We start from the raw sequence: 19,991 nt of genomic DNA, 5'->3' as shown, positions 1-19,991 counted from the left end.
CCTATTAACATTTCAATTACAATTTACTTGCTCATATGGTTCAATAATGAAATTCAAAAAAGGAAAAGTAATGGAATCAACAAAGGACACTTTATTTAACGGAATTTAAAAAAATAATGAATACAAAAAAGAAAATGAAGAATGTATTTTCCTGAGTTAAAAAAGTAATTCGTTCTTTTAGTATATATTTTCCAGTTCTCATGCGATTTATCTAAAGCGGAAGTGATGGGATATGACGTATTAGTCATGTGACCGGCATCAGCAAGTCCAGCATTCTCGTAAGTATTGTTTTTTGTGCTTTCACTCTTCAAATGTCAACATGATTGCATTTACAGCTTCCCGAACTCTCCCAATTAACGTTCGTCACATTGGGGCTAAATGCGCTCTTTTATCTATTTTTATTGGCGAAACGTTTTGACGTTAGCTCCCCTAATCACATGCTAGCTAGCGTAAAGAATTCATTCTTTTCCGCCTTTTTGGTCACATGATGATGACGTCAATATACGGCCCCCTGGAAAGACCAAACATTCAAGCGTGCACTTGCCCCGACTTGTCCCCACTCGGCAATATGTCTCCCGAATATCAGCTACGTTTTTGCAATATGTTGCTTCTTCTCGGAACATAGTCAACTTTTTTTATGCTGTATGGAGTCAGAAGGAGCCTTTTGCGCAGTATGTACCCGAAATATTGAGAAATTGCTATCTTCTGTACGCGTAGTCCCGTATGTTAACTAAATAAGCTAACATTAGCGAAATGCTATTGATTTGTTTGTTATCAGGCTAGGTTAAAGTCCTTCAACGTTAGTTTTAGTAAACATAACTTGACGTTTATTTTTGCTCAGTTGTGTTTTAAATATAACAAATGCTGCCTTTACAAAGATAACATAGCTTTTGTTATAATCAAAAAGTTTGGAGCTATTGACTTATTTATCAATTGAAAACAATTATATGCAATGTTAATATCGCCAATTTATAGTGTAGAGTGAACTTAAATGAATGTTTTACACGTTTGTTAAGGCGTTGGCTGCCATTGACGTAAAGAGACGTTAAATCCATTTCGCCATTGACTATAATTGTATAAATTAATTTTATTATTATTATCTCCAACATGATATGACTCATTCCCTCGCTACTTCGCGGTTCAGCCACCGCGGACTCAGCTGTATTTTTAGAGATACATTGTTGACCTAAAAATGTCTGTCTTGTAACTAAATCAGTTTTTTTGTGACAGGCAGGGTCGTCGGCGGACATGACGCGCAGCGAAGAGGAGTCCCTGGTGGACGGGCCGCTCATCTCGCCCGACGCCCTCCACGCCGCCATCAGGAGAGAATTCCGCGGCGTGCCCACCTCCTGCCCCGCCGTCTTTCTGTCCCTCCTGCATGTACGTACAGAAACACACACAGCAATTTTTCAATTGTAATCTTTTTAAAATGTATTTTCTTTACAAAAGGCCCCCCAAAAATGGCTTTATCCATCATTAATAAAATTCCCAGGTGGTGTTCGTGGTCCTCTCGGCGTGCGTCTCCTTGCTGTGCGTCCTAAAACTTGGCCGGGAGGATGCCTGCGCCGACGTCCTGGGACCCGAACACGCCGAAAGCGTGGTGGTCTTCGCCAAAGCCGCCTTGTGGCTGCTGGTGGCGGCGTTCACCGCCTGCGTCCGCCACCATCACGCCAGAGCCCGCGGCAGGGGTTACCTCCGCTTCTACCGGAAAGCGTCCAGGCTCCAGCATTTGCCGCTCGCCGTCCACTCCGCAGGTAAGGAACCCGCGCCGACCAGCGGCGGACACCGGGTGGCGGTCTTGACGTGTTTGTTTACGCCACAGGGAACGCCGCCCTGCTGGTGGTCGTGGCGGCGCGACTGTCGACCAGCGTGCGGGCCTACTTGCTGCTGGCTCTTTTGGCGTTGGAACTGCTCGCCGCGTTGCCTTGCCTCCTCTATTATTCGGGTAAGCACTTTTATTCCTTTTTTTGTCAGTGGCGGACAATATCGGAAATATTCTCTTATTTATTGTGGGTTTAAAATGGACAAAATAACTTGTTCTCTTACAAACTTCAGAGGTATTATTCTCTTAAATATTTATTCATTTTTTTTGTATTTTTCTGAACAATGAAAAGATCACAAATTGGGTTTTCTTGCTATTTTTTTCTGTTAGTTAGCAAACTTATTATGATTGGTGGCCATTAAACACAGTAATGTCACCTCGGACCATTTTAGATATAATATTTAGATCATTAAAAAAAATTAAAAGAACTGGATCAAAAGCCGCCAATATTCATATTTTTATAGCTCTAAAACTGTTTATTTGGGCTTTTTCTTAGTAAGGGAAAACTTATTTTCTTTTAGCAACATAAATGGATGATTGGGATCCATATTAAAGGTCCTTTTCTCTCCATAATCATTTTTTATTAACATTTTATAAAAATAAAGTCTATAAATAATGAAAAAACGCTTATTATTGAGAAGTGACGTCAATATAGCGGCGCAAACTTGTTTACCAAATATTTGTACACGAGCCAAAATGTTATTTTAAAATGTTAATTTTAAACACAGTTTAAAAATGGATGATCTAGTTGTTAAAATGAGTGACTTGCTCCAAGTTTTGTTGTTAAATTTGAGTGAGACCCCATTACAACCCCCACTACCAGCACGTGCATGACAATAGGCGCCCTGCCCTTTTCAAACTCGACAGCATGACAATCCGGCATTCTGCTCCGTCTTCTTGCCTCCTTTCCAACCCTCCGCTCATCTGCTGATTGGCCACTTTTCACCTTTTCACAAATTCACCATTTTTTTATAGAATAACTTGTGACCATAACAGATATTCAAATAGAAAATGTTAAAAAGAGAATGTTCACCCCCCCCCTTTTTGTTTCATTTTATAATTTAAATAATTTAGTAAATTGAATATCTATTTTAAAAATCATAAAGTACTTTTTGTCATTGACTAAAAATATATATATATATTATATTATATAATATCATATTGTCCTCCATTTTGATTGAGAGTATATATTTTTCAATAAAATCTAAAAATAAAATAATAATTAAGAGAATACTACTTTCAACTTTTCCTCTTTTTTGATAAAAATGTAACAAAATAAGAGAATATTAACCTTTTTAAGTAAAAAAGTCTTAAGAATGGCCTGTTAATTCCTATAAGTCCTTCGCTAACCACCTTGTTGTTTAAAAGTAGCATAAAAATAACTGCAAATTTTGAAAAACAACATTTTTCAAGGCCTATCAACTTAAAAATCCACTCATTTTGCCTCAAACTAGAGCCGAGCTTCTGTTTTTCAGCAGTTGCGGAGGAAAAGTGCACTTAGCTGCCGTCTGATAGGATATTGATCAGCCACTATTGAAGGGAAATCCATATTAAAGGCTTGTTTTGGCGCCGCGGGGCGCAGATGGCCAGATACCCCCACGCGGAGCGAGCCCGCCACAGATAAGCTAGCCCTGTTTAGCCTAGCCACAGGGCTAGCGGGGCCCACGCATTGTCCCCCGTGTTTACGGTGTTTGAGGTGGGTTCGGCTCGGTCATTCGGCGCCCCGCATTCCGCCCGGGATCAAGCGAGCTAGCCCGGCTAGCTGGAGTGGCCGGCGCCTGCCTCCCTTCCTCGCAGGAAGGCCTCGTTGGGCTTGTCTTTGAAGTGCGAGCTCCGCTGGGAGCGCGTGTATGTTTCTGGCCTCTCATTTCAACATGAATGCGCCCCACGCGACCCTCGCACTTCAAAGACACGCCTCGCCCTTCAAAGGCGCTCGCTCACGCGGCAACGTGCGCTAATGTGGGTTAGCAGGTGGATTGCTAGCATGGCTTTTTCTGGATTGTTATTGTATAACTTGAGGGGAAAAGTGAATGTTTTTGGGGTGTTATTATTCAAATTCAAAAGACACATTTATTGACATCATACACAGCTGCGTTTAACGAGGTTGATGGTTCTACTCTTAGGTTTTCAAAGAGTTTTCCCAGTAAAATGAGTTAAAAAAAAAAAACATAGTTAGTAGTATAAAAGTATAAAAAGTCACATCCCGGCTAGGTAAACTCTAAAATATTGCACAGAATTCAAAGATTTTGCACATAATTCTAAAATTTTGCACAAATTTCAAAGATTTTGCACATTGTTATTGCACAAAAGGGATTGTTTTGTGTTTTTTTGTAGAATAATGCAACGTTTTTGGTTCAAGGTTGACAAAATGACTCCAGATTTTTGTTTTTGCTCTCTCTCTCTTTTGAAATAAGTCTAGCATAGTGCTTGTATATTTGCAAACAAACACTCCACACGAGCACACACTTCTTTAGGGCCTCATTATGCGGGAATGCTCAGCATTTCTTTGGATTGTTTGTCGACGCTGCCACGGAGCAAAGCAAAGATTGCGCTCTTTAGAATCTCCCCGACAATTTCCTTTGGCTAATGATGCGCCGTCCTTATCAATGCTGGGACTGCCACTCACGCTAATGCTAAGCTAGCATTGTGCTCATGTTCATATTTAAAGAATCATTTGGTTTGACCCCAACTTCACATATTTAAAAAAAAATCATAATTTAAATGCTACCACTTATCCTCACTTGGTTCGCGGGTATGCTGGAGCTTATCCCAGCCAACTACTGCTAGCCAATCGCGAAGCACGCTGAAATGATCAACTATTTACTAGCATCTAACATTCGTTTGGCGTAATGTAGCCTAGCATGGATGGTTTTGGCCTAACCAAAATACCCAGAAAAAACCCACACAGTCTTTGGGTTAACAAAGTAATTAATTCTTTGTGAAAATAGTAACGACAATTTGATAAGATTTAATTTTTCTGTACGTTTTGGAAGATAATTACAAAGGAATAACAAAAGGTTGAGTGAGGAATGTCTTCATATATTTTTGTATTTTCCCCTCAGAGTGAATCACGACCACCCGTGCGCCGCTATGCGTTTCGTGTCCGGGACCCCCCGCTGTGCCCCTCGAGTAAAGGTGTATGTTTAGGGTGTGAGAATTGCAGTTCTAAGTGCAGGATATGGCAGCCCCATAAGAGCTAAGTGCCGCTTGTAATGGCCCGTGTGTGTTTTAGAAGTGGGCCCAGGAATGGAGGCCTGTAAAACAAGAACCAGCTAGCGCTACGCTCGTTATGCTAGCTAGGAAACTCTCACTTCCGTCTTGCCATCATGTCAGCTTGTTTGGAGTTACAGGCAGGCTCGAGGAGTGACTTTTACTCATATGTCAAGGCACTACTGTTTGTTGGAGTATTGCTAATGGACGTCTTGGTTTAAAAAATGAAATAATAATCATAAATGTCACAATATGAAAGTTTGTTTAGACTCGGTAGTGAAGAAAGTTGACTAGCGGTGCTGTGTAATGCTACTTATAGTCATGTAGCATGTCAAAGGGAGGATTTCAGATGGTTTTGACTTTTTTCCATTGTTAACCTGTCAACTAACTTGGCATTTTTCCCCCATTTGATGTCTTTTTGAAAAGGCGCTCACCTTTTTTTTTTGTTCCGCTTTCCTTCCGCTAGCTTTGGTGATGATGTTCAACGCCGAACGCGCCCCGCCCGACGTCAGCCGGGAAGAACACTTGCACAACTTTACCACGGCGGGCTCGGCCACTGAGACGGGATTCAGGTAAGCACGCCTCAAAAAAAAAAAAAAAAATTGAGGGCTTTTAGGGTCTTTCTTGGAAAAGTGAACGCCCAAATAAGCCAAATTTTACGTTTCAGAGAGGCGTCCCGCTTGGACGAAGTGGTGGAAAAGCAAGCCGACCTGATTGAGTACCTGAAGCAGCACAATGGCTCGCTTAGCAGGAGGCTCCTCAACCTCAGCTCTCAGCACTGAGCCGCCATCTTGGATGTCAGGACGATGACTCGTACGTGAGCTTTAGCGTCCAAACCAAAAAGTTCCCAAGTCGCAGGTGAGCCGCCATTTCAACAAATTGTAAATAATACGTTCACGTTATTGTAATAAATGTTTACGCCTCTGGCTGGCCGGCCTTTCTCTTTTTTTTTTTTTTAATTATATGGCAGTGCCACCTGATTTTTTTTTTATTTTTAGGAGCAATTTAGTTTGTTTTTGTTTTACAACTTCTTTGATTGTGTGGCCCTCAGGCATGCAGGTGTAGTTTCAAAAAAAAAAAAAAAACAGTTTAGGCATTCTTTTCCCCCTCAAAGTTGGCTAAAATGGAAACAGGGTTCTTTCATGGCTTTTTCTTTAGTCGCCATTGACGTTCACGGGTTTGTATTTTTCTTAATGGTGATGTTATTTGTTTATATTTTATTTTCACTGCTTTTTATTTTCTTAAAATGCACCAATTGAATGTACAGCCCATTCAGAAATACTTGTTCAATAAAGATGCAACAAGTCATCAGATTATTAGTTTCATAATTATATGAAATATAATTTTCTTGTTTGTTTGCATCTTTGCCATTTTTTGCCCTCATTTTTAAAATTAGGAAAATAAATTTAATATTCTCCTTTATTTTTTGGGGGGATATTTAAAATTAGAATTCTTCTTTATTTACTTTTTGGGCACTTTTTTGTGCATCGTAAAACAATTAAAAAAATATTATACTTGCATTATGACAGTAGATTTTTATTTTTCTAAAGTTGAGCCTTTAAAGTACTAACTGCGATGTTACAAATATCAATGTGTAATTGTCTGTCAAAATAACCTTTTTATTAGTTACAGATTTCACTGACTGATTAACGTACAAATACAACAACTCGACTTCACATTTTTTATTTTGTTAAAAGGGATAAACATATTTAATAGACATTTGAAGTGCACACAATGCATAAAAGAGTAATTATATATACACATTTGTCAACAAAATAGCCGCAAGTATGTCTTTGGTCCACAGCTTTGACTTTTTTTTCTTAAGGAGTCCACGTGCAAAGGCCAAGTCTTCTTCTTGTGACCCCCACTTTTCTTGTTTTTACCTTCACGGGTCTGGGGTCCGCCATTTTGGACCCGACACGCCAGGTAACCATCCAGTTTCCCGAGGGCGGAGCCTGCCACGGAAATAAAAGCGGTGAGATTGACAACACGTGTAAAGGTAAAGTCCAGCGCTGTACCCTAAAGAGTGTAATATTTTTTATTTCAATTAAAGGGGCCCTACACTTCTTTCAAAGGCCCCTGGAAAATTAACTCATTCCCCGCCAGTGCCTGTTGTAGACATGAAATGTTTCATAACATTGACGGGGAGAGACGTCCAATCCAATTTTTTTCACTGGGACCTTGGTCTAATATTCCCTCAATGATTGACAGTGCTATGCTAACAATGTAGCATGAAGGCCAAAATTGTGTTTTTAAACCATTGATGATGCAACGCTAGCCCTTTAAAAAGTATTATTAATTATTTTTCTATACATTTTTTATGAATACATAAAGTTAGGAATGAATAAAAATAGAAGTACGCCCCAAGATACCACCGATAAATGTTCTCTAAATAAAAAATAATATTTAATAATTCTTCCAAATAGGTCTGAAAAAGACCATTTATCGACCCTTACCATTTTTTTTTTGTCAAGGGAATGGAACTCTAGAATGCAATGGCAGGCAGCGTCGATGCAGGCAAAAATGTCGGTGGTACCTTCTCCTCATATGAAAATCTGCAAAAAAATATATATAATTTTTAAAACTTTATATATATTCAATTTCCATGACATTAAATTGCTGATAGGTCATCCTAATGTTACTCTCTGCTTCCCTAATAAATTGGAATACGACCACCACTGAGTTGCCAACCAAACCCAGGAAGAACATAAAAAGTGCCCGATGACTTTATGACTAGCAACCCCGACCCTCCCTCTACTACCTCCCATCCTCCCTCCCTCTCGAACCCCGCGCCTAGAGGCAAACGCATCTCTCTCTTTCCATTCATTCTCCTCCCGTGCCATTTTGTTGAATAAAAGCTCGGGGCGTATTTGCAGGACATCTTAACGCCGGGATTAACAAAAGGGGCCCACAATGGAGACCCCGAGAGTATGATCCCCCGGCGGCGGTGCTCAAACGCTGTTTATCCGCCAGCGCTTACTTGATACGTCTCACATGTATCGGCGCAACCGAGTGTGTGATTGAATTGAGCTCGATCGTTTTAAAGACAAATCCCAAATGCCCACACACGCGGAGGTTCGAGGGTCTCCACATGGGAGTAGTGCAATTTACGACGTTTAGTGGTGGGGTGTGAACGCTCCGTCCAGTTAGACACACTTTAAATCTATTTATATTTTTTTTTTTTAACTTTTAAAGAGAGGTCGCAAAGTCATACCAGATGAAATATGATAAAATATCTCCAAGCAACATTAACTTCGATTCCAAACCTTAGAGTATTATAGTATGTGGATTCGGGACACCCGTGCATATCTCATTAACGACGTTGTTGCAGCATGTGAACGCAACAATTAGAAAGTCGCTACTTTAAACTTGATTAAATAAACGTTAAACAGAAACGAATTAAACTTAAGTTCATATAAATATAAAGGTTATACAGTTTAAAAAGATGCGTATTTTTTAAATTCAGTTATTACATAGGATTTTTTGTTGGATTATACAATTGACGACAGTGCTGTGAAACCTGAACACAACAATTATTAATCTACATTGGCGATATTGACTCAATATACATTCACCTATTTCACAATTATTTAAATAGACAAAGCCATATTTTTTTGTGTTTCCACGCGTTTTACCATTTATGTTGCCACCTCTCACCGTTCCACTATGACTACTTTTTTACAGACCGGAATAAATTATTTACAACACTGGCGATGGAATTTGAACGCATCAAACATTTGGAGGGATCCGGCAATTTTTCGAGGTAAGAAACGCAACTTTTAACTCCTTGTTTTTACTCAAAGTACGTGCATTACTCAAACCAAATGTGACTTATGTTGAAATATTTAAAAGTTAAGACACTTAGCGACAGGTTATTACCAATTCTGCTGTATTTCCTTCATTAAACATCGACATAAATTCATTAATCTAATCGACTTGTTTGGTAGCTAATTAAGCTAACACGAGGTCCGGAAATTTCCTGCTAAATCAGGTTTCACTTTCATTCAAATTGTCGATTTCTTCTTACTTGGCCTGTTGATGGAAGCTCCTTCCACCAACACCACGGTGGCCACCAGGAGCAGCAACAGAAGCAGATAGAACAGGTTGAAGGTCCTCATCTTGACGTTTAGGAGTCCTGGTCCTAATTTGTGCTTTCTTTTGCCCAGCAAGGAAGAAGCAATCCTGGATGGCGTCCCCGGAGTGAGTCCTGAATCTTTTCCAGTGACTTTGAGAGCCAAGTGACAAAGGTACTTCTCCCCCCACCTCCTTTATAGTTGCTTTCTAAGCAGCCCCCCCCCCCCGGTAGCCCCCACAAGGCACATATTGACCCCACATGTAGAAGGTAATTGAAATGACAGGAAGCCCCCCACAACCGACCCTTCAACACACGCTCTGCGTTAAAAGCGTTTTATTTCATACTGATTAAACATCTACCAAATACACTGTAATTTAAGTAATGTAATCTTTTTTAAGAACTGCGTGATTGGACGTCTATAAGTGTCATTGGCATAGATCTCTTATGATTAACGACTAACAATCTCTACAGTTATAGTCGTGCTGGTTATTGTGTGTTCATGCTAACACTGCCTCCTGGTGGCCATAGTGCGCACACCTGAAGGAGCCGGATTGCAGCATTAATAAATAGCAAAAGAAAAGCATTCTATTTTATAATTTGACTGTGATAGACGATTTAAAAATGTTAACGAAGCAAACTAGGGATGTTTTAAACAAAACGTTGATAATTTTGCCCCCATGTTTTCCCTTTTTCTGTTCATTAAAATAATACATATAATTTAGTTTTTAAATATAGTTTATGGTGGGTTGCCCTTTTCCCCTCATTTAAAATATATAAAAAACGTTATTTTTTGTTTTTAATTAAAACTAACAAATAAAAAAATAGCTAATTACAAATAAAATAGAATAAAAGATTAGTTACTGATTTTATTATGGCCACATTGTCTCTTGCTTGTTGTCAGATGGCAAAATGTTTTAAAAAATGTGCACACAGACAATAATTAGATGATTTATGTATACTTTTAAAAACGAATTTGACCATTAAGAGGCTAAAAAAGTGCACAATTTTTAAGTCAACAATTTCTCAATGAGTTTTTAATGGCAAAATATTCAAATAAATTATGTCGATGAGTGAATAATCGAAATGTAGTACTTTGAGAATGTTATTTTTTTAATCTCTTGGCAAGTTTATTTGTGATCTCCTCGTTAGCGCGTCTCCCGAGTCGGTCCGGCGTCTCCTCCGCGGCGTTGTCGACTCCTCCATTGAACGCGCCTGTCGTCAATTAGCACATTTAGTTGAAATGTTGGCCGTTACATGTGAATGAGGATTAAGGCGAGCAGCGGGACGCTAATGGAGCGAGCCGGTGAGCCAACTAGCGCCTGGAAAACACGCCGCCAGACTCTGAACGAGCGTCTCGCAACAAAGCACCCCGGCCGACCCTGCGTTTGTTTGCGCGTGCCTTCGCGACGTCGCCATATTTGCCACGGCACCCCCGCCGACGTGGTCGGGATTCCCTTACGGATTTGCCCGTTGGTTTCTTATCGCGCTTTGCATATCAGCGGCTATTGTCTTTTAAAAAACTTTTATTTTGCCACATTTGAATATGCTAACGCGGCTTCGATTGTTATTCACTTGCGTGTGTGTGTGCGTGTGGAGAGGGGAAGGAGTGAAAAAGAAAGAAAGAAATGGGGGGAAAAGTCTTTTTTTGGGCTTGTAATATTTGCTCTTGCTGGGGGATTAAAAGGCCTCGACGGGGGATTTTACTAGCATACTCAAACACACCGCAGAGAAATTCAGTGCGCGCGTGGGGTTATCATTTTTATAAGTTTGGGGAAAAGTATGGCTGCCGTTGACGGTTACAGACGTCCAGGCCATATATACTGGGATTGGCTACTACTTTTATCATTTTTCATTCACTACGGCTTTGCTTAAGTAGTCAAATGTGTGTATATGAATGTGTATTTGTGTGTGTGTGTATATATTTATAGTGTTACAAATATGACCCCCAAAATTGCCCATAGTTAACTGATATAGACTGATATAGAAGTATGTTAATGAAAAAATTTGTAGGTGTAAAAATACAAAGTGGAAAAATAATGACCTTTTAAAACAGTTTGAAAATTGTATTGAATAAAATCCAATCCATTTTTTAATGTGGGCAGCTCCACTGAGGGAGGCAAGGCCTTTGCCTCTAATCCTAGTGAGGATGACGAGATGAACGCGCCTCCATTGCCATCTTTTTCGCTCCGGCTAGCCACGCCATTGTCGTGACGCGGGGTCGCCGTCGATGACGGCGCCGCCGCTTAACGAGCCCTTTGTCTGCCTATGGGAAAGCCAGACGGGCGCGTGCGCCCCAAATTTGGCCGAGCGGAAGCAAACGGGCCGTCCGGCTCTCCGGCGGCGACGGAAGGCGTGCGGGTCGCGGGGTCAGATCGGCGGGGAGTCCGCTCGAGGCCAAAAGTCAGACGTGAAGCCAAAAAAATAATAATAATAATAATGGCACTTTAACACTTTGCCATTGAAAATCTCATTGAATTTCCATTTTCATTAAAAAAAGGAAAGTTCATCTTTAAATGCCATCAAAGGTGTCCAATTGACTTATCGCCCCGCCCTTCCCACTCCAAATGCATTGGGCAACCAATTAATCGACTAAAAAAAGAGCATTATTTTGTGGTATATACTCTGTTTTTTTGTTCTTTTTGGCCCATTCAGAAACAGCAAAAAAAGTGCTTTTACGTTTTTCACTCTTTTGCCCACAGATGTCCAACCCTACGACGTCGGATCGGTCCGGCGGGAGGTACGGCGCCCGTCAATGGCCGCAAACCAGCGCAGGTGAATATCTATTTTGAGGCCACGGGTGCCTCCTCGTATTTCTCGCATCCACGCGCACATGTTGTGTAATCCCATTAGTTCCAAGATGGGGGGGGGGGGGGGGGTGGATTGAGTTTAGTCTAAGCCTTAATCCCCTCGCGGAGGAACGTATGCTTTATTATTCCCCCGCACGCCAACGCACACTCCTCCTTTTTTGTCTTCGCCGAGGGAGGGGCAGGCGGCGGGGAGGGAGGGAGTCCGGGCCAGTAGTTTCCCAGTCGCCATGACGACCGTCTAATTCCAGTGTCCGGATCCAGGAATCGCCGCTTTTGCCCCACGGCCGGCGGCATGGCCGCCCAGCGAAGCGCGGGAGGGCGCCGAGACCACCACCACCACCACCACGACGACCATGAAGACGACGCCGGAGGGAGGCGGGCGTGCGCCTGAGACATGCCCGTGCACCAGATCACGGTGGTCCCGGCCAGGGAAAACGGCCAAAGCGCCCAAGACGGGAAAGACCAGGTAAGACAATGCTTCTCGGGGGGGGAAAGGGATAATTATGGGATGGCACTCAAGGACTTTGAAAAGCGACCATGTTTATTTGCCCTTTAGCGATTTATTTTCTTAAACTAAAGTGCTTTTTTTGTATTGTCAATAGGAAAAAGTAGGATAAAAATAAACAGTATTGCGTTTTAATAGTTTTTGCCAGCCTTTTCAAATGTATTATGATCATAATAAAATGACAAAATTCAAATAAGTAAACAAATTTATTTTTTTTTGTGCCTAATTAATGATAATGACAATTAATAAAAAGGTTTGGCTCATTCAGAAACAAAGGCAACATAAGTTTATTTCAAAATAAATGAAAATGGAATACTCTTGAAGGCTGTCAATTCCGGTAAAAAAAAAAACTGAAAAAAATGGATCTTTTGGAAAAAACATTCTATAGTTGCAAGGTGTAACAATATAGTGATCCTTGTGTTGTTTTTAGCTGGTGTCGATGAGTCCGCCAAAATAAAGAATGCAAATCCCCGCAAGTACAGGTGCTTTGTAAATCTTGATTTAGACGCGTATAGATGGCACGCCACTGCCGCTAATCCCTCCTTCACCAGTGGCCCGCCACCCGCACATGTTTTTATTTGTTTACTACGCTACCACTTGGCTGCCTCTGTAAAGTGGAAGGCGCCATCTTAATTTAAATCATTCAAATTACAAATTCATCAACGGATTGGCTAACAGTACGTGGCTCCATTTAAATGTCAATTTGATTCATTTTAATAACAATTCCAGAGTTGTGATGATGATGCTCACACGTGCTCTGTTCTACACGCGCGAGCGAGCCGCTAATAGCCATGGAGGCTAGCGCTAAATCTCTTAAACGGCTTAAATGGGGCACTCGTCTTGTCTTCAACGTGTGTTTGTGTTTCCGCACCTTCACTCAAATGCCCTTTATAAACGCCGTTTAAGCAAGTTTTAATCATCAAAAAAAACCTGTGTGGCTAAAGCTACAGTTTGAAATCATGTGCGCAAGCTAGCTCGTTAGCTTTCACCACGTTGTCATACTTTTCTGCAGTAAGGATGAAGCTACAGTTGTCATTGTTGTTGTTTAGTTAGCATATTGTTTGCTAGCTATCGGTTTAGCGCTTAGCCTAAAAATTCATTCACCATTTCCCACCTTTTGCTTTAGGGCTCGGAGGGCAAGCCCCCCGCTCGCTCGGGCAGTCGATCCAGCACCGTCTCCAAGGTAACCGAGCGTCCTCGGCTTCCAGCGACGTGAAAAGTGAGCGCCATATTTGACGGCAGGCTGGAAACTTGGCGGTGGCGGCGGGACCGACCGGTGGCGCTTCCAAGACCTCCATCACGCCGTCTTCTCAGGATATTTGCAGGTAAGGGAATGTGACGATAGGACGTTGACTGCTTAAAAAAGAAAAGTGCGTTCATCAGTTTGTGATCATTTTTCATCGCCATTTTATGTCCATATTTCATCAAATTTAAATTGCCATATATAATCAATGCTAAAATCTACATTGCCTTTATTTACATTGCATTTCAAGCACAAAATTATATATAATTACGTTATTTGTCTTTTTTTTTCTTATTTTGTCATTTTCCGTCATTTCCATTCACGTTGATAGACGTCCAATCAAATTGACATCTACGAATGACAAACTGAGTTTCAATTTAACCACATAATTGAACGTCTATCAGCATCAAATGGCACAGACACACTTCATGTTTCACTTCATTGCCATCTCAGAATCCATCTTGTTTGTGTCCACACTTGTCCAACGCTAGCATGACCGTCCCCGGCGCCACCCTGGCCCCGCCCCCTCCAAAAAAGCAGGTGAAGCGCCGGCGCCGCCACCGCAAGAGGAGCGGCTACGGCCCGTTGGACTGCACGGGGGCCAAAGAGCGTGACCCGGAGCGCCGACCCCCGGACCGACCTTCCCGACTCCTCTGCTTGGACTCCACCTCGGAGGACGAGAGGCCGGCGGCGGCGCGGAGCTGGAGCCGGGAGAAATCCCGCCGGGCCCGCCGGCGCCAGCGCGGCAGGACGCCCGACGACGTCACCGAGGTGATGGAGCTGCAGTCGTTGGGCTCGGACGAGGCCAAGGGCGGCGCGCCGCCGTCCCCACCGGAGGCCGCCAAGACGCCGGACGAGAGCCAGACCAGCTCGCCCGGCGCCGACAAGGCCCCCGCCTCCTCGCCATCCTCCGAGGAGACACTGACTACGAGCTATCGGGAGACGGGGGCGGGGCCCGAGGACACGGCAGAGACGCAGAAGGGGCGCGGGGTCAACGGGGCGCCACCGCTCGCCCTGCTTTCCGACGATTCGGAGACGGAGGTGTGCAGGTCAGCTTTCACGCCGAGTTTCATTCAAAGATAACCAAAAAAAAATGGATTTTTTTTAAACATTTTTTTTTTTGCCCAAAAAATTGATTTTTTGGGCAAAATCTGCCACTGCGAGGGCGATGACGAGGCCCCGCTGATCACGCCATGGATTTTTTTAACCAAAAAAAAAATTTTTTTTTTTTTTTTTTAACCAAAAAAAAATTTTTTTTTGACCTAATTTTTTTTTTTGGCAGGATCTGCCACTGCGAAGGCGACGAGGAGTCCCCGCTGATCACGCCTTGCCACTGCACGGGCAGCCTGAGCTTCGTGCACCACGCCTGCCTCTACCAGTGGATCAAGTCGTCGGACACGAGATGCTGCGAGCTCTGCAGTTTCCGTTTTGTCATGGAGACCACACTCAAGCCGTTGTGCCAGGTACGAGGTGATAGGTAAGGCGTGGTGACGCACCTGACCGAGTCTTTGCTTTCCAAACAGTGGGAGGAACTACACATGACCAAAAGCGAGAGGAGGAAGATCTACTGCTCGGTCCTCTTCCACCTAGTGGCCATCGTGTGCATGCTCTGCTCCGTCTCCATCCTGGTCAAGAGGACCGTCGAGGAGCTCAAACTGGGGAAAAACGGTCAGTCAAAAACACAAAAGACAGGAAATATGTATTTGCGCCTCCTTTTTAGATGTATAAAACAGGCACTATTTTCTTTTGGTGCCACTAAATATTCTCTTTTATTTAAAAAGGGGTCTGACATAGAAATAAGATGCTAAAGGGGGAGTTATTTTTAGCAAAAAACAGTCAATATTCTGTTATCTAATTCTTAGATTTTTTTTTACACGTTAGAAAAACGGAACCAATTTTCATTTTTTAATCAAATGCATTTTATTTACACACCATCCTATAGAACTGAATAGTTTTTAGCAAGTGCCTTGTGTTTGGTGATAGCCCCCATAAAGTCCTTTCCAATCATTTTCTACCAAATATTGAGTACAATTTAGCCAAAATGTATCACGGCTAATACATGCTACTAAATTATTAGCCTCAGTCCTTTATGCGCCAAATTAACGCTGTCGATTGCAGAGGAATTATGGCGGCTTTCCCTGCTGAAGTACTATACCCCCGAGGGTAAGCGCACAAAGCACAACGCGCGCCCCACGGCACCCCCGCGGGCCGACACGACTCCACCACGCCGTGTCCCTCCGCCCACAGGCATACTGGAGTGGCCCTTCTGGACCAAGTTGATCGTGGTGTCCGTCGGCTTCTTCGGCGGCCTGGTTTTCATGTACGTCCAGTGCAAGATCTACCTGCAGCTTTGGCGCCGCCTCGTGGCCTTCAACCGCATCATCACCGTGCAGAACTGCCCCGACAAGAACCCGCTCGCCGAGGGAAAGCGGCGAAACGAGCCGCCTGCCGACAATCCCGTCTGAAGCCACGTACGTAGCTTTTCCTTTATCTACCACTTACCCAAAAGTGTGTTGGTGTTCATTTTCCGTAGCCAATCGCAGGGCACCAGGAGACACAACCAATCATTTTAATATAGGGACAATCTTGCATACATTTAGCATAGAGTGGAAGTTTTTGGGATATGGGAAGAAATCAAATTACTGGGGTGAAGAAATCAAATTACTGGGGTAAAAAACAACAACACAGGCCCAGGAAAAACACAGTGAGGGATCGAACCCTTGATCCCGGCACTGCGAGCCGACTTTTTCACCACTTGTCCACCGTGTTAAAATTTAAAAAATTTAAATTCTGCAATTGAGCTGCAAAATAGTTTTTTTAAGCCCATAAATCTTGTAAAAAAGGAGAATTTCGATTTTTGCTGGATAGTTTTTGCATTCCTCCATTGAAAAATTGCTAATTTTTGCTTATACTTAAATGTTGTATTTTTTTATATTTCAAAACCCTGTTCATGACTGTTTTGTCAAATGTTTTTATTATTTGTTTCTGCAGGTAAACAAAAGCCAGCAAGAAGGAGGACTCTATGGTGGTGACCTTTCCACTCCAGAAAGGCTTGCTAACTGTTGACTTTTTCCATTTCTTCTCTTTATGCACTTTTTTCAACTGCACTACTAAATAATCACCCAACCTTCATTTATAGCTGCTCACGGACTACAACTTTAGATTATTGACTACACGTGTCAACTTGACAAAATTGGTTGGAAATGCCACCCTTTTGTTTTCCATCATTAGCATTTTTTTTTCCCTTTTGCTGATTGACACAAAGACACCATGTTTTTTTTGCCTGATCATTTTCCACACCCTCTGGATGGATGACTATTTTGAACAGTTAGCATTACTCAATGATTCAACCATGGAATCAATTTGGCCCAAGTCATTAGAATTTTCTAGAGTATTTTCACGTGTCGGCATGTTCTGTAATGATAAGGAAAAAAAACAAGAACTAACCTATAAATGCCCCATAAATGACAGAAAAAGTAATTCTTTGAAAATAAACAGGCCAGAAATGAGTCCAAGTAAAATAGATGGATGCAAATGTTTTCCAATCAATCAAAAGTTTGTCTTTTCTAGAAAAAAAGTTGACTTAATTTCCCCTCACATAGACAAACACGTTTTGTAGCTTCAATACATGATTTTATTTTCTGTTATGGATGTTTGAAAGTGGTGCTCAACCTAAAAAAAAATACTTTGTTTACGACCAGCCACGCCAGAAAATGTTGCAAAATGACAAACTAACATTTTTGTCTCTCTTTGATTGGATCAAATCAAACCACACGACACGTATTTGTGCAATAAAACTGTAGAAAACATGGAAAGTCATGCTTATTGGAGGCTAAAAACATTATTTAGTCCGAGTCTGTCATCAGAATGTTATCATCTAGTTCTTCATTGTCGTCATCCTTATCAGCATGGTCCACGTCTTCTTCTACTTTGTCCTCCTTGTCCAGGTTTTCTTCTACTTTGTCATTCTTGTCACGATTGTCCACATCTTCTGCTTTGTTACACTTCTTCTCGTCCACGTCTTTGCTGGAAATCTTCCTCAGAACAATGTTAGGTAGCTTTTTTAGGTCTCCCGTCCATTCCCTGCCCAGAAGAAACGCAAAGGTCACTCGGGGTCAACGCTTCAAGTTCATCAAGTAAGTGCCTCACCTGAACGTTTTGAGGTTTTTCACATTGACAAAGTCTGGGATCTCTGTCGGGCGAAAAGACGCGCAATTCTGTTAAAATTTTTGTTTGTGATGATACGTGCAGAGAGCGGATGTGCGGACCGAAGCCGACGCCGGCGTAGAGCGCCCGTTCTCGCTCCAAAGTCTGCTTGATGAAGTCCTCCCTGGCGCCATGGACACGCCCCTGACGTCCCTTGATGCTGTTCTTCAGCTCGATCTGCTCCATTTCGCCGTCAAAACGTTGAAGGTACCTAAGAAAACAGGTTAGAAGAGTTATTATTTTTCTTCAATTGTTTTCAATGGCACTGATAGAGTTAAATGGCTTTTTATTATGATAGTCTTAGCTAAAATGTCCTAAAAATACTCAATCTACGCATTTTTAAATAGAAAAAAATGATTAATTAGCAAAGTACATGTCTGTTTTTCAACAACAATAGCAAATTAATAGCATGTACTCGTCATTAGCATTTAGAATCTAAATGCTAATGACGAGTACATGCTATTAATTTGCTATTGTTGTTGAAAAACAGACATGTACTTTGCTAATTAATCAATTTTTTCTTTTTAAAAAATGCGTAGATTGAGTATTTTTAGGACATTTTATCTAAGACTATCATAATAAAAAGCCATTTAACTCTATCAGTTACTACTATCTAAATTTTAGATAGTAGTAATAGTCAATTTTCCCACAGTACCTGAAGGTAGCACGAACATTTTGAACAATGTATCCAGTCAATCTTTATTTCGCCGCTAGAGGGAGTTCTAAAATCGCACCTCTGGTTTCAATTAATGATACAAGATAAATAAATACAACTCATGGGAGTGTTGGCTTACCTTTCAATGATGTTCCGGGCATCTTGTTGGGAATATTTTGTCTTTTCTGGGTCCAGTTGACTCTGAAACCACAGCAACTTTTCTCCTGTGAATGTTAAGTGTAATTGATAATCGATTCACGGACATCGCTGATAAAATTGACCCACTTTTAAAAGTAAACTTACCAATATTGTTCAGACGTGCAGCTTTGCCAATTTTCTGCCTGCAAAACAAAAGCCTTCTGCTTACAATGCGGGGAATTTAGACGTCGTGTAACATAACAAAACATGCTAAAACAACGCTATTTTTTGTGTGCAGTGATAGTATATTCACCGTTCTTTTTTCTTGAGTCGACATTCCTCTCGAGCCATGTAAGCTGCTTTCCGACTGTACGGATGCACCACCTTGTCCACAGGTTTCGTCTTATTCTGCGTTTTCGGCTGAAAAAAATACATCGTTTTATTATTTCCAGGCGGTCGTGCGTGGAATATCTGTTTAGCGATGCATTTGTTTATTAGATTACGCAAATTAAGGTTATGTTTTTACCATCTTGATTGCCGGCGAAACTCGTGGCGAGTTTGTTGACAGTTCAACCGGAAAAGGAAGTCACTGAAATCCGTCGATGGAAAAAGATCCGAAGAAAAAGTAGCTGCGGAATCTTTTTCTCAGTGTCGCTAGTTCTCTTTTAAACGACATTAAAAACGTAATCTTATTAAATTTGTGTTATATTCAAGTATTTTTAAGTGATGTATCTTTAAATTAGGAAACAGTCCAGGTAAAATTAAGAATGTGGTGACCAGTCATTTCTACATGCGTTCCAAGCTATTAGAAATCATATATACAAAGCTAGATGTCCGGCTTGTGAAATTAGCCGACGGCAACATGGGCCGTTGCTTGTCGGCCATTTTGAGTCGGAGCCATTTGATGGAGCCTGCACTTTGAAATAGGCAAAACATGCATGTTTTCAACTAAACTTTTAAGATTAAATGAAGTAACTCCTTACACAGCTCCTTTCACATTTTATAACATTTATATATCATATATATCAACGTACAAAACAATTTATTCCTTCATAGACTGTTCACTAAAGTGCACGCCAATTTAAAAACGGTCACTTTTGACCTTCACCCTTTATAAAGCAGATTACTTTTTACACAACAACAAAAAATACTTAATACTATTACCAATTATTATGAATAGTTGTATTGTTATGTTCTAAATACATTTATAAATAAATACAATGTTAATGAAAAAACTAAACTGAATAACGCATAAATAAAATATTAAGACAAAATAGAGTTTTAAAAAATTGTGCATGTAAGGGTAATAATATCCAAATATTTTTTGAAT

At 41.4% G+C, this 19,991-nt stretch overlaps 4 protein-coding genes across 10 annotated transcripts; 2 read left to right on the top strand and 2 right to left on the bottom strand.

Moving 5' to 3' along the window:
- The first annotated feature begins 223 nt into the window (after nucleotides 1-223).
- On the top strand, nucleotides 224-7,006 carry tmem192 (transmembrane protein 192). 3 transcript variants are annotated; one of them, XR_013326661.1, is made up of 7 exons: nucleotides 224-278; nucleotides 1,231-1,380; nucleotides 1,493-1,754; nucleotides 1,823-1,945; nucleotides 5,499-5,604; nucleotides 5,700-5,890; nucleotides 6,858-7,006. XR_013326661.1 is itself a non-coding variant. In XM_077718985.1 (6 exons), the coding sequence occupies exons 1-6, from the start codon at nucleotides 645-647 to the stop codon at nucleotides 5,812-5,814; spliced, it is 783 nt and encodes a 260-aa protein (XP_077575111.1). In that variant the 5' UTR covers nucleotides 503-644; the 3' UTR covers nucleotides 5,815-6,345. The 3 variants fall into 3 exon arrangements, 1 of the variants encoding a protein (XP_077575111.1); XR_013326660.1 differs by lacking the exon at nucleotides 224-278 and adding an exon at nucleotides 503-671; XM_077718985.1 differs by lacking the exons at nucleotides 224-278; nucleotides 6,858-7,006 and adding an exon at nucleotides 503-671 and having other exon boundaries at nucleotides 5,700-6,345.
- A 494-nt stretch (nucleotides 7,007-7,500) lies between these two features.
- apela (apelin receptor early endogenous ligand) lies at nucleotides 7,501-9,284 on the bottom strand. The gene is made up of 2 exons (XM_077719146.1): nucleotides 9,060-9,284; nucleotides 7,501-7,587 (listed from the first exon to the last, which is right to left on the bottom strand). Exons 1-2 carry the CDS (start codon nucleotides 9,148-9,150, stop codon nucleotides 7,502-7,504), a joined length of 177 nt encoding a protein of 58 aa, XP_077575272.1. The 5' UTR covers nucleotides 9,151-9,284; the 3' UTR covers nucleotide 7,501.
- Nucleotides 8,727-17,187, top strand: marchf1 (membrane-associated ring finger (C3HC4) 1). Of its 5 annotated transcripts, none has more exons than XM_077718979.1 (12): nucleotides 8,727-8,795; nucleotides 9,199-9,279; nucleotides 11,807-11,879; nucleotides 12,163-12,380; nucleotides 13,546-13,602; nucleotides 13,662-13,744; nucleotides 14,154-14,703; nucleotides 14,945-15,125; nucleotides 15,186-15,330; nucleotides 15,781-15,825; nucleotides 15,910-16,133; nucleotides 16,654-17,187. In XM_077718979.1, the coding sequence occupies exons 4-12, from the start codon at nucleotides 12,309-12,311 to the stop codon at nucleotides 16,692-16,694; spliced, it is 1,398 nt and encodes a 465-aa protein (XP_077575105.1). In that variant the 5' UTR covers nucleotides 8,727-8,795; nucleotides 9,199-9,279; nucleotides 11,807-11,879; nucleotides 12,163-12,308; the 3' UTR covers nucleotides 16,695-17,187. The 5 variants fall into 5 exon arrangements, with proteins under 5 accessions (XP_077575105.1, XP_077575107.1, XP_077575108.1 ...); XM_077718981.1 differs by having other exon boundaries at nucleotides 14,154-14,711; XM_077718982.1 differs by lacking the exon at nucleotides 15,781-15,825.
- On the bottom strand, nucleotides 16,908-19,494 carry tma16 (translation machinery associated 16 homolog). The gene is made up of 7 exons (XM_077718986.1): nucleotides 19,188-19,494; nucleotides 18,975-19,081; nucleotides 18,827-18,864; nucleotides 18,663-18,747; nucleotides 17,931-18,079; nucleotides 17,812-17,854; nucleotides 16,908-17,745 (listed from the first exon to the last, which is right to left on the bottom strand). The coding sequence occupies exons 1-7, from the start codon at nucleotides 19,188-19,190 to the stop codon at nucleotides 17,508-17,510; spliced, it is 663 nt and encodes a 220-aa protein (XP_077575112.1). The 5' UTR covers nucleotides 19,191-19,494; the 3' UTR covers nucleotides 16,908-17,507.
- Nucleotides 19,495-19,991: the final 497 nt, after the last annotated feature.

This window comes from Stigmatopora nigra, chromosome 6, assembly GCF_051989575.1.
Source record: "Stigmatopora nigra isolate UIUO_SnigA chromosome 6, RoL_Snig_1.1, whole genome shotgun sequence".
Classification (NCBI taxonomy): domain Eukaryota; kingdom Metazoa; phylum Chordata; class Actinopteri; order Syngnathiformes; family Syngnathidae; genus Stigmatopora; species Stigmatopora nigra.
The sequence above is the reverse complement of the archived record's forward strand: the minus strand, read 5'-3'. Positions and strand labels throughout refer to the sequence as shown.